This window comes from Sminthopsis crassicaudata, chromosome 1 (genome assembly GCF_048593235.1).
Source record: "Sminthopsis crassicaudata isolate SCR6 chromosome 1, ASM4859323v1, whole genome shotgun sequence".
In the NCBI taxonomy this organism is placed as follows: Eukaryota; Metazoa; Chordata; class Mammalia; order Dasyuromorphia; family Dasyuridae; genus Sminthopsis; species Sminthopsis crassicaudata.
This window is the reverse complement of record NC_133617.1, coordinates 424,866,406-424,878,701: the sequence shown is the minus strand read 5'-3', so window position 1 is coordinate 424,878,701 and position 12,296 is coordinate 424,866,406. Positions and strand designations below refer to the sequence as shown.

The following is a 12,296-nucleotide window of genomic DNA, read 5'->3' as shown; positions in this document are numbered from 1 at the left end:
AATAGAAGCAAATTTCTCTGTAACACCTCATTTCTCAAACATAGAGAAAGGAATCAAATTTATAAAAAATAAAATCCCTTTAATTGATAAATGATCAAAAGATATAAACGGTTTTCAGATGATGCAATCAAAACTATCTATAGTCATATGGGAAAATGTTCTAACTCACTACTGATGCAAATTAAAACAATTCTGAAGCATTATCTCTTATCTATTTGATTGGCTAATGGGACAGAAAAGGAAAATGACAAATGTTGGAGGGTTTTTTTGCCTATTTTTTTTTTCACAGCATGACTATTATGGAAATGTTTAACATAACTACATATGTATTACCTATGTCAAATGCTTGCCTTTTCAATAAGGGGGGGGGTGGGAGAGCAAGAGAAAATCTGGAACTCAAAGTTTTTAAAATGGCTTCTACATGTAATTAGGGGAAATAACATGCTAAATAAGTGGGGAGGAAAAAGTTGTTGCCTCCCCAATGTACAAAACTGATTTTTTTTAAAGTACCAAGTGATCTTGAGATCTAACTAATTTTTTTTCCTACTGAATTTTCCTTCCATTTTCTCTTCTGCAAATGGAAAAAGCTCACTTTTAAAACAACAGTAAAGTATGAAATAGGTAGCCAGGAAAGATATTCAGAAGGAAGGGCTATAAGACTGTTGCATCGTTAGAATTATCCACCTTTATCCTAGCATATTTTTGTGGCTGTCACTAAGATATCAGATTCCATGTTTCATATTTAAGCTTTATAAATAGCTTTTAAGTATCCTTTATATTGTGGGAAATCTTTGGCTGTTGGAACAGATATTTCCAAGATAAAAAATTCTACCCTGAATCATAGTTTAAATATTTCCAGTAAAACAAATGGTTGCAGTAGAAGAAATACTAGACAAAAAAATTAGGAAACCTGGATTATAGCTCTGAATGCGTGACTTTGGTCAGATTGCTGAACCTTTAGAAGTTCCTTTCTCTGAGTCTCAGTTTTCTGTTCTAAAAAAAAAAAAAAAGGAAAGAATTACACTAGATAATCTCCCAAATCTATTCTATCTTCAAAATTCTATGAATCTAGGAATCGTATGTCAGAGATTTACTCTGTAGTGACATTTTACCTTAGACAAACTATGAAATCCTCTGTCAAAAATAAAAGGTAAGAAACAATGAGATTCTTTTTTTAAGAAATGTGAAATTGATTTTCATTGAGAAAGGCTATAACAAGGATGTTTTACTATTCTAATTCTGGAAAGTCTGGAAAACCAACACAGGGATTGTGGGCTTCCATTATGGGGGTAATGTTATTTTTGTTATTTGTTTTGGTTTTTTAACTTTTCCAGTGATTCATACCTAGAACTTTTTGTTTAAGGAGGATAGATGATAATCTAATTAAAAGAGAGTTTATATAAAGGTGTCCATTCTGATTAAAACATGCATTTAATATATGCTTGAAATATTCTGCTTTCTGATTAGTGTTGATTGTTTGTACTTGACTTATTTCCTGAAGCTCAGTATTCATTAACTTACTTAATATAATGGCAATCATGGAGCTATTCCTAAATAGAACTTTGCCAGCATTCCTATTCATAGCCATGGTTGCTTTAAGAGATCAGATGGTAGCTTTTACAAGCTAAAAGCTGTTTATTACTCATAGACATTACTTACAAATACAATTATTTTGGAAGAGAATCTATGGCAGTCATGACTTATTTCCAAGCTATTTATAGTGCCATTGTTGGCAGTCATCTTATTATTTGGGACAATTTATTAGCAAAATCAGCACATGTATAAAGTAATACTCAACACTTGTAACAACACTTCTCATTTTGAAAGTTTCACAAAAACACACCAACCCATGAAAAGTTGTAATATTTTAACTAATATTTTAACCATTAAACTAAATTTAACTCTATAGTCATCATCACTAACCATTACAATAATGCCGTCTTTTCTAGGAAGGATTTTTCTTATGCTGCCCATTTTCTGTGTTTACATGAGGGATATCATATGTATCATAAGACTTGGATTGACTTTTGATGATAGAACTCTAATGAGGTCTACCATACAGGTAAAGGGGGAATAAAAGGAAAAAGAGCAAAAAATGAAATACTCTATCAATTAATGTAAATTAGCTTTTGCCTTCAATTCTAATTATGATGAATATTGTTTTGGAAGGTAAGCAGTCACAATTTTGAAAGAATAGGCTCAGAGAAATAATGGTAGTTGTTTTTCAATACTTAAAAGGCTGTCAAGAAAAAGGAAGGATTAGGCTTGCTCATTTGCTAACAGTAGAAATAAAAAGCAGTAAGGGGTAAAAGATTAGAAAAGTAAAATTTAGATTAGATTTAAGGAAGTCTTCTAAACCATCAGAAAATAGAATGGACTGTTGTCAAAAGTTATAAACTCTCTTTCACTCTTAGAAGTCTTTAAGCAAAGCATGGGTTCCTATTTTGTTGAGTAAGTTGGGGAGTGTATTCTTTGGTAGTATATAAGTGAATTGGACTATATAGCAATTGAGGTCCTTTCCAAACATTGAGATTCTGTGATTTTGAAAATCTTTGAATTTGGACACAGACTATGATTTGTAAAATAAAAGGCAGAATTTTCTACATTTATGTTCTAGTTGTAATGAATAGACCTTTTGAGTTTGGTCAGGAGGGGAACTTTAAGTTCTGTCTTTTGGCAATCATCCACAATATTAAAAATATAACCATAAATGAACAAACATAGCTCAGTGATTAACTTTACACAATATTAGCAACTGTAGTCATCCTTTCAGAATGATGATTTTAATATTGACATTCACTTCTACAATATAATTATAATCAAGTCCCTTTGGAGCCTTTGTACGAAATCTTGGGAGGAGCTCAGGATACTTCAGTTTGTCATTGGTTCAAGCAGGCCCAGAACACAGGGTTACATGTGTCGATATATCCAGAAAGCTGAATAGACATTGAGGACTTTGTTCCATACAAATATCAAAATGCTCAAATTTCTCAGAATAGGGACTTCTCACTATGAGGACTTAGAGAGATTACTAAATTGCAATATATTAAAAGTAGTCAGTGACTATTGTTTATATATTATTGTATAAGAGATACAATGGGAAATATATTTGTTTCTAAAGTCAGAGAGATTTGAGTTCAGTTCTAGCTTCTAATACTTATTAGCTACTCTATAACTTTGAGCATTTCTTTTAACTTATTTCATTTGTCTCTGTGTCTATGATTTTAGGATGACTCAAATAGGATTACAATATTGAAGTACAAAAATTTGAGTGAGTGAGGCCTCAGTTTCTTGATTTATACATTAAGATTTGTGAGGAAGGGGAGAACGTTAATAGGGAGGAGAAAAAGTTAGATTTGTTAGCCTGTGGGGTCCCTTTCAGCTCTAAATCCATATAGTCCTATGATCCCATGGATTACCACAATTTACTCAGAGAGTAAATGTGAAAGTCAAGGTTTGAACTCAGCTATTCTGTACTTTAAACTCAGCACTCTACCTTCTGCAACTGACAGTCTACAGAATCACTCTAAAATTGAAAAGTGGCCAACATGATAAAAGGAGAAGGGGACAAGCATTTATTAAGCACCTATTCTGTGTGAGATACTGAGCTTGGCACTTTACAGATATTATTTTATTTGAAAATTACGATAATCCTAGGAGATAGATACTGTTATGATACCAATTTTACAGTTGAAACCAAGGAAGAAAGAGGTTAAGTGAATTGTCTAGTAGTATTGTCTCAAGTTGGATTTGAATTCAATTCCTTCTAACTTTAGACCTAACACATTATCCACTGTCCCACTTACCAGTCTCTGATAAAGAGAAGAGATGCAGCCTGAGAACAAAAGAACACAGAAATATTTTAAGAAAAGATATTTCAGTAAACAGCCTCCATGTGAAGTACTGCAGAATGAGTTGTACCTCTATAATCAAGGGAAAGTCATGTAACTTTGCTGGTTTCATTTTCCTCATCTATAAAATAAGAAGAATTGGGCTTAATAACTCCTAGTGTCCTGATTAGTTCTGGATCTATGATGATAGCATCTTAATTTGGTTCTGAATCAGGTAGGAAATTTCCTTTTTATAGGGTGTTTAATTTAAGCATACTTAAAAAGAAATATACTTAAATAGAACTACTAGCAAAATGTTATCTTTAATCCCCTAAGTACCATAAGACCTTTCCATCTGTCTTTCGACTGACACCTCACATATATGTTATTTTCTCCTCAGAGAACATTAATTCCTTGAGAGAAAGCATGTTTTTTTTGTATCTTCAGTGCTTTGTAGACACTAGGAGTTTAATGAATTTTTTTTTCATTTATTTATTCATTCATTTAAAAGGATTACTTTATGATTTCTCAAATCCCAATGACAACGTTTTTTATTCAAATGGTGTTGTCACCCAAGTCTAGTTCCAAAAAAAGAGAATGATGCTGATTCTCAGGTTTCAAGACAGGTCATGGCAGTGCTGGAGGGCATGCTATATAAACCACATGGATAGTTCTGCAGTAACCAGGCAATGATACCTGAGGTTCTTGTTTGACTCAGGAAAAATGAACTCTGACAGAGAACCCAAGGTCACTTTGTGGATAAGTAGTGTTTAACAAATAAATAAATAAATAAACAAATAAATAAATAAATAAATAAATAAATAAATAAATAAATAAATAAATAAATAAATAAATAAATAAATAAGTAAGTAAGTAAATAAATAAATAAATAAATGAATGAATGAATGAATGAATAAATAAATAAATAAATAAATAAATGAATGAATGAATGAATAAATAAATAGATGAACAGACAAATAAATAAATAAATAAATGAGTGAATGAATAGATAGATAGATAGATAGATAGATAGATAGATAGATAGATAGATAGATAGATAGATAGAGGTTTTAGTAAACATATAAATGCATTGTGCAGCCAACCTTCTACACAATTGTAAGCAGAGGTCCCAGCCCTCACTATCCTGGAGCCATTTAACAGGGCAAAGATTGTGGGAAGATTTTCCCAGATATCTGTAACAAGAGAATCAGATCTTATAGGTAAGATACAAATACTTTTAAAGTGGCTATTTAAGGAGGGGAGAAAATCCTGCTGATGTTTCATGAAGATAAAATCAAGTTAAAAAGCAGCAGGATCCCAAGAGGGCTGTCACCTTGGAACAAATACTGAAACATTCTATTCACATTTAGAACCAGGATTCAAAAGAAGAACAGAGATTTCTTTCATAATCCAGAGAAGACACCAATTTTTCACAGGGCTATCAAACACCTTCCAGCTCTAATCCTTTAAATCAAGTGGGAGAAATACCACTAGGCAACACAGTTCTAGGGCTGGTCTTCTTCTGAGGTAATATACCACACATTCCTTTCACCTGCATGACAAACTGTGTTCTGAACAAAACAAACCATCTCTGTCCTTTATTCCCATTGTGTCAAATTATTCTGCTGTCTTTGCAAAATGAGCACTTAGGTTTTCAATATATTTTTAGGAAATGGATTACTGTGATTATTCTAGGAAACATAAAGCTCAGGGAGGAATGGAGGAAATTATTCATTTTCACACAATATATTGGTCTTACTAACAGCATGATAAAGGAGAGAAACCTGCCTTCCGGCCCTATATTACTTGCTATCTTTGACATTGCTAGAAAGGGGTAACATGTGCCAAGTGCATGGTAGAGAATACACTGCTTTTGAGATCAGGAAACCTGGGTTCAGATCTTGGTTTAACCACCTACTATGTAACCTAAGACAACCAATGTAAATGATTCTGAATTAAAATGATATTCTGGGAATTTTTTCCAGGACTCCCTGCCCTCTTTTTAATAAAGTTCTTTAAAAAAACTGTAAATAAAACATACATAAGTGTAATAATAACTACATATGTATATACATATATAAATACATATTTATAAACTATACACATACAAGAAAAAGAACCTTGAACACAGAAAGCTACTATGGGGACAGGCAGAGCAGAACACAAACTCAGACTAGGACAAAATGTCCACATAAGAAATCTCAAAGAGTGATATGAATTGGTCTCAAGCCCAAAGAAATTTCTTGAAAAAGTTCATAAAAGACTTTAAAAGGCAAATAAGAGAGATAAAAGAAAAAATGAGAAAGAAAATGAGAGGTATGTATGAGCGAGTCAACAGCTTGGAACAGAAAAAGAACAAAATTATCTGGGAAAAAAAACAACTTAAAGAATAGAATTAACCAAATGGAAAAATAGATACAATAGCTAACTGAAGAAAATCACACATTAAAAACTAGAAAAGGGCAAATGGAAGCTATTGACTCTGTGAGACAGCAAGAATCAAACAAACTAAAAAGAATGAAAAGATTTAAGAAAATGTAAAATACCTCATTTGAAAAACAGTTGAACTGGAAAATAGATCCAGAAGAGACAATTTAAATTCGCCTTTCTGAAGGCCATAACCAAAAAAAGAGCCTGGATGTCTACAAAATGTCATTAAGGAAAATTGTCTCAATATCCTTGAAACAGAGAAGGAAATGCTGATTGAAAGAGTACATCAATCACCTTCAGAAAGATCCCACAATGAAAACCCCAAGGAACACTGTTGAGAAACTCCAAAATTACAATCTCAAGTCAAAAATTAGTTCAAGCTGCTAGAAAAAAACAACTCAAAAATCAAGGAGCAACAGTTATACAGGATTGGGGGTCTGGAATATCATATTCTGAAAGGCAAAAGACATGAGTTACAACCAAGAATTAACAATCCAGTGAGACTCAGCATTATCTTTCAGGGGAGGCCATGTAACATCAATGAAGTAAGAGAATTTCAATCATTTCTTTTGAAAAAAAAAAAGAAAAAAAAACAGAAGTAAACAGAAAGTTTAATCTATAAACACAGAACTTGAGAAGCATAGAAAGGTAAAAAGGGAGAAAATATATATTATGTAAATGTTACACTGTTTACATCCCTAGAAGGGAAAATGATATCTGTGACTCTCGAGACAATGTATCTCTCATTGGAACAGACAGAGGAGAGTATCACATGGATGGAAGGTGTGATTGTGAATGGACTCTGATCTGATGACATCAAAGAAAAACACATTAAGAAGTAGGAAAAGATCTGTACTGGGGGAAAAAAGGAAAAGGGAGGTATAATGGGAAAATTAGAACACATGAAGAGGTACAAAAGACCTATTACAATTAAAGGAAAGAAGAGAAAGGGATGAGCATTTCTGAAGCTTGATCTCATCAGTTTTGGTTGTAAGAGGAAAGGACTTAATCATACTGTTGGATATGGAAATTTATTTAACCCTATAAAAAAGTAGGAGGAGAAAGAGGAAAAGAAAAGGAAGGAACAGGATAGAAGGAAGATAAGAAACACTAGGGAAAAGGGTAAGAGAAGGTGGAAAGAATTGAAAGAAGAAAATTTATTGTTACTACTAAAAGAAGGAAGGGAGGATGATAGGAGATGGGGTAGTAGGTGGGATGAGTATTATAAAGCACTACTAAGGGCAGGGTAGAAAGAGAATAAAAATGTATAAAGGGGAGAAAATAGGATGGAGAGAAATAACAGAGCTGGTAATTATAACTGAATAGCATGAACTCTCATAAAACAGAAGCAAATAGGAGAGTGGATTAAAAAACAAAATCCTACAATCCTACAAGAAACACATTTAAAACAGAAAGACACATTAGAGTAAAGGTAAAAGGCTGGAACAGAATTTATTATGCTTCAGCTGAAGCAAAAAAAGCAGAGGTAGCAATTCTGATCTCAGATAAAGCAAAATTAAAATAATCTTATTAAAAGAGATAAGGAAGGAAAATACATCTTGATAAAGGATACTATAAACAATGAACTAGTAAAGATACTAAATGTGTATGCACCAAGTGGTAGAGCAACCAAATTCTTAGAGAAGATTTTAAGCCAAAGAATAGACAGCAAAACTATCCTAGTGGGCGACCTCAACCTTTCCCTTTCAGAATCAGACAAATATAACCACAAAATAAACAAGAAAGAAACTAGGGAGGTTAATAGAATCCTTGAAGACATAGATATGATAGACATCTGCAAAAAAAATAAATAGGGACAGAAAGGAATACACTTTTTCTGGATAGTACATGGCACTACACAAAAATTGAGCATAAATTAGCATAAAATTTTCACAATCAAATACAGAAAGGCAGAAATAGTAAATATTTTCTTTTCAGTCTACAATGCAATAAAAATTATATTCATTAAAGGGGAAGGGAAAGATAGACTAAAAACCAATTGGAAATTGGATAACATAATTATAAAGAATGAGTGGGCCAAACAACAAATCACAGAAACAATCCATAATTTCATCCAAGAGAATGACAATAATGAGACAACATACCAAAACCTATGGGATACAGCCAAAGCACTTCTTAGGGGAAATTTTATATCTCTAAATAGCTACATAAACAAAACAAAATAGAGAGAGGGTCAATGCATTAGTAAAAAAGTTAGAAAATGAACAAATTAAAAACCCCCAATTAAATACCACACTAGAAATTCTGAAAATCAAAGGAGAATATATAATAAAATAGAAACTAAGAAACTATTATTGAACTAATAAATAAAACTAAGAGTGAGTTTTATGAAAAAAGCAACAAAAAATAAAACTTTGGTTAATTTGAAGAAAAATCAAAGAAAAAACTAAATCACCAGCATCAAAAATAAAACAGGAGAACTTGCCACAAATGAAAAAGAAATTAAAGAAATAATTAGGAGCTCTTTTGTCCAACTGTATGGCAGCAAGTCTGACAATATAATTGAAATGGAGGAATATTTACAAAAATATAAATTTCCCAGGTTAACAGAAGTAAATTATTTAAGTAGTCCCATTTTAGAAAAAGAAAATGAACAAGCCATAAATGAACTCCCTAATTAAACATCTCTGGAGCCAGATGGATTCACAAGTGAATTCTACTAAACATTTAAAAGGGCAATTCCAATACTATGTGCACATTTGGAAAAATTCCTTCTATGACACAAATTTAGCACTGACACCTAAACCAGGTAGAGTCAAAAGAAAGAAAAAAATTTACAAACCAATCTCCCTAATGAATGTTGATGCAAAATTTTCAAATAAACTATTACCAAAGAAGATACAGCAACTTATTAGCATAATAATACACTATGACCAAGTAGGATTTATACCAGGAATGCAGAGCTGGTTCAATATTAGGAAAACTATTACCATAAATCATCATTATGGTATCATTAACAAAATCAACAGAAATTATATGATAATCTCAATAGATGTAGAAAAAACTTTTGACAAAATACAGCACTCATTCCTATCAAAAATAGTAGAAAGCATAGGGATAAAGGGAACTTACTTACAATAATAAGCATTATCTATCTAAAACCCTCAGCAAGTTTTATTTGTAATGGAGAGAAGCTGGATGCACTCCCAATAAGATCAGGGGTGAAACAAGTACACCTATTATCATCACTATTATTCAACATTGTACTAAAAATGTTAGCTATAGCAATAAGGAAAAAAAAACGAATTAAAATAGGCAACAAGGAAATAAAACTATCTCTCTTTGCAAATTATGATTATATACTTAAAGAATCCTAAAAATTCTTCCAAAAGTCTACTGGAAACAATTTACAGTATTAGCAAAGTTGCAGGATATAAAATAAACCCATATAAATTATCTGCATTTCTATATATTACTGACAAAGCTCATCAGCCAAAAATAGAAAGTGAAATTCCATTTAAAATTACTGTAAATGGGTCAGAGCCACGATGGCAGAAAGAACACATAATTTTTTCTAACCATCTCCCATGACTCTCAGATAAATTAGCAAATCCAGCACCTGAATTAATTATGTACTGGAAGAATACACAAACATTGGGAGTGCAACAAATTCCCAACAGAAGATAATTTTGAATCTCTTCAGGAAAGATCTATTTCAATCGGACACAGAAGGAGGTGGGCCAAGAGCAAGTAGGCCAAGCACAAATGCTGAGTGCAGGCAGCACAGACTCAGGATGGCGGAGGATCTATGTGCCAAGAATCTATGGGGAGGAATTTACCGCAGTGTTGGATACTCTACACTGGATGCAAACCAGATCAGCAGATAAGTTATAAAACATCCAACACAAATATAACAGGTAAATAGACAATCCCAAAATGCCAGAATTCCAGGAGACCTGGACACGCTCATCCAGCACCTAAAGTCAGTCAGCACAGCCACCACTTGTAAAGGAAGTTTGGACAATCTCCCTTGCCCTAAAAACAGATCTAAACTTTTAAAAAATGAGTAAAAAATCAAAAAGATCTCATACCATAAATAGTTTTTATGGTGAAAGAAAAAAAAAAAAAAAAAACCAAAGAGACTAAAAGCAGACTGTCTATAGATATAGTCCCAAAGAGTGATATAAATTGTTCCCCATCACACAAGGCTCTCCTAGAATAAATTATGAAAGATCTTAAAAGAGAGCTGGAAGAAAAATGGGGGAGAGGAAATAAGAACTTTACAAGAGGGTTTGAAAACAAAACACAGAAATTATCTGAAGAAAATCCATTACAAAATAGAGTTAGTGAAATGGAAGCATATAACTCTTTAAAAATATATAGTTGACTAAATAGAAAAAGAAAACAACTACCTGAAAAACAGAATTTTTAAAATGGAAAAAGAAAACAACTCCTTAAAATAGAATTTTTGAAATGGAAAAAAATACACAGAACAAAACAGCTCATTTAAAAATGCAATTAGACAAATACAGAAAAGAACTAAAAAAAGTAAATGAAGATAATAATTCATTAAAAATCAGAACTAAACAAATGGAAATGAATGACTTATGAGATATCAAGAATCATTTCAAAACCAAAAAAATGAAAAAAAAATAGAAGAAAATGTAAAATATCTATTTGGGAAAACAACTGACCTTTGAAAATAGATGTAGGAAAGACAATTTTTAAAAGCTTGATCTCAGATCAAACAAAAGCAAAATTTTATCTAATTAAAAGAGAAGGAAGGAAACAATTTCTTGCTAATGGGTATAATAGATAATGAAGCAATAATGAAGCAATATGCACCAAGTGGTATAGCATCTGAATTCCTAAAAAAAATAGTTAAGAGAGATGCAAGAAGAAATAGAGCAAAACTATAATAGTGGGAGCCCTCAATCTTGCTCTCTCAGAATTAGATAAATCAAACCACAAAATAAATAAGAAAGATGATAAGAAGGTAAATGGAATACTAGAAAAGTTAGGTATGATAGATGTTTGGAGAAAATTGAATGGAGACAGAAAATACACTTTCTTCTCAGAAGATCATGGAACCTATGCAAAAATTGACCATATATTAGGACATAAAGACCTCAAAATCAAATGCAGAAAAGTAGAAATAACAAATGCATTTTTTTCAGATCACAATGAAATAAAAATTCAATAGAAAGCTGGGGAAAATAAACCAAAAAGCAATTGGAAGCTAAATAATATCATCATAAAGAATGAATGAGTGAAACAGCATATCATAGACACAATTAATAATTTCATCCAAGAGAATAACAAATTGTTAGTCTCAAAAATGAAAAGGGAAAACTTTATATCAGTAAAGAGAAAATTAGAGCAATAATTAAGAATTATTTTTCTCAACTTTATGCCAATAAATTTGATAACCTAAGTGAAATGGAGGAATACCTATACAAATATAGATTGCCCAGATTAACAGAAGAGGAAATAAATTATTTAAATAATCACATTTTAGAAAAAGAAATAGAAGAATCTATTAATCAGCTCCCTAAAAACCATCTCCAGGGCCAGATGGATTTACATATGAATTCTACCAAATCTTTAAAGAACAATTAACTCCAAAGCTATATAAACTATTTGAAAAAAATAGGGGATGAAGGAGTCCTGCCAAATTCCTTTTATGACACAGATATGGTCCTGATACCTAAATCAGGGAGGGTGAAAGCAGAGAAAGAAAATTATAGACCAATTTCCCTAATGAATATTGATGGAAAAATCTTAAATAAATTATTAACAAAGAGATTACAGAAAATCATCCCCAGGATAATATACCATGACCAAGTAGGATTTATACCAGGAATGCAAGGCTGGTTCAATATTAGGAAAACTATTAGCATAATTGACTATGTCTAACCAAACTAACAAAAACCATATCATCTCAATAGATGCAGAAAAAGCATTTGATAAAATCCAACATCCATTCTTATCATTCTTATTTAAAAACATTAGAGAGTATAGGAATAAGTGGACTTTTCCTTAAAATAGCAAGGAGCACCTATTTAAAACCATCAG

General features: G+C 31.8%; 1 protein-coding gene across 25 annotated transcripts in view; it reads right to left on the bottom strand.

Annotated features, from left to right (window-relative positions):
* Nucleotides 1-12,296, bottom strand: part of RBFOX1 (RNA binding fox-1 homolog 1) — a 2,692,248-nt gene that overhangs the window by 1,448,360 nt on the left and 1,231,592 nt on the right. Inside the window, exons 1-2 of one of the 25 annotated variants that reach the window (XM_074280468.1) lie at nt 3,807-4,310; nt 911-993 (exon numbers count right to left, since the gene is read on the bottom strand). The exons of the other annotated variants lie outside the window; for them this stretch is intronic. Coding sequence (XP_074136569.1) covers nt 911-993; nt 3,807-3,972 — 249 coding nt within the window. The 5' untranslated portion in view covers nt 3,973-4,310. Of the gene's footprint in view, nt 1-910; nt 994-3,806; nt 4,311-12,296 lie in introns of those variants that run through there. 25 annotated transcript variants of the gene reach the window in all.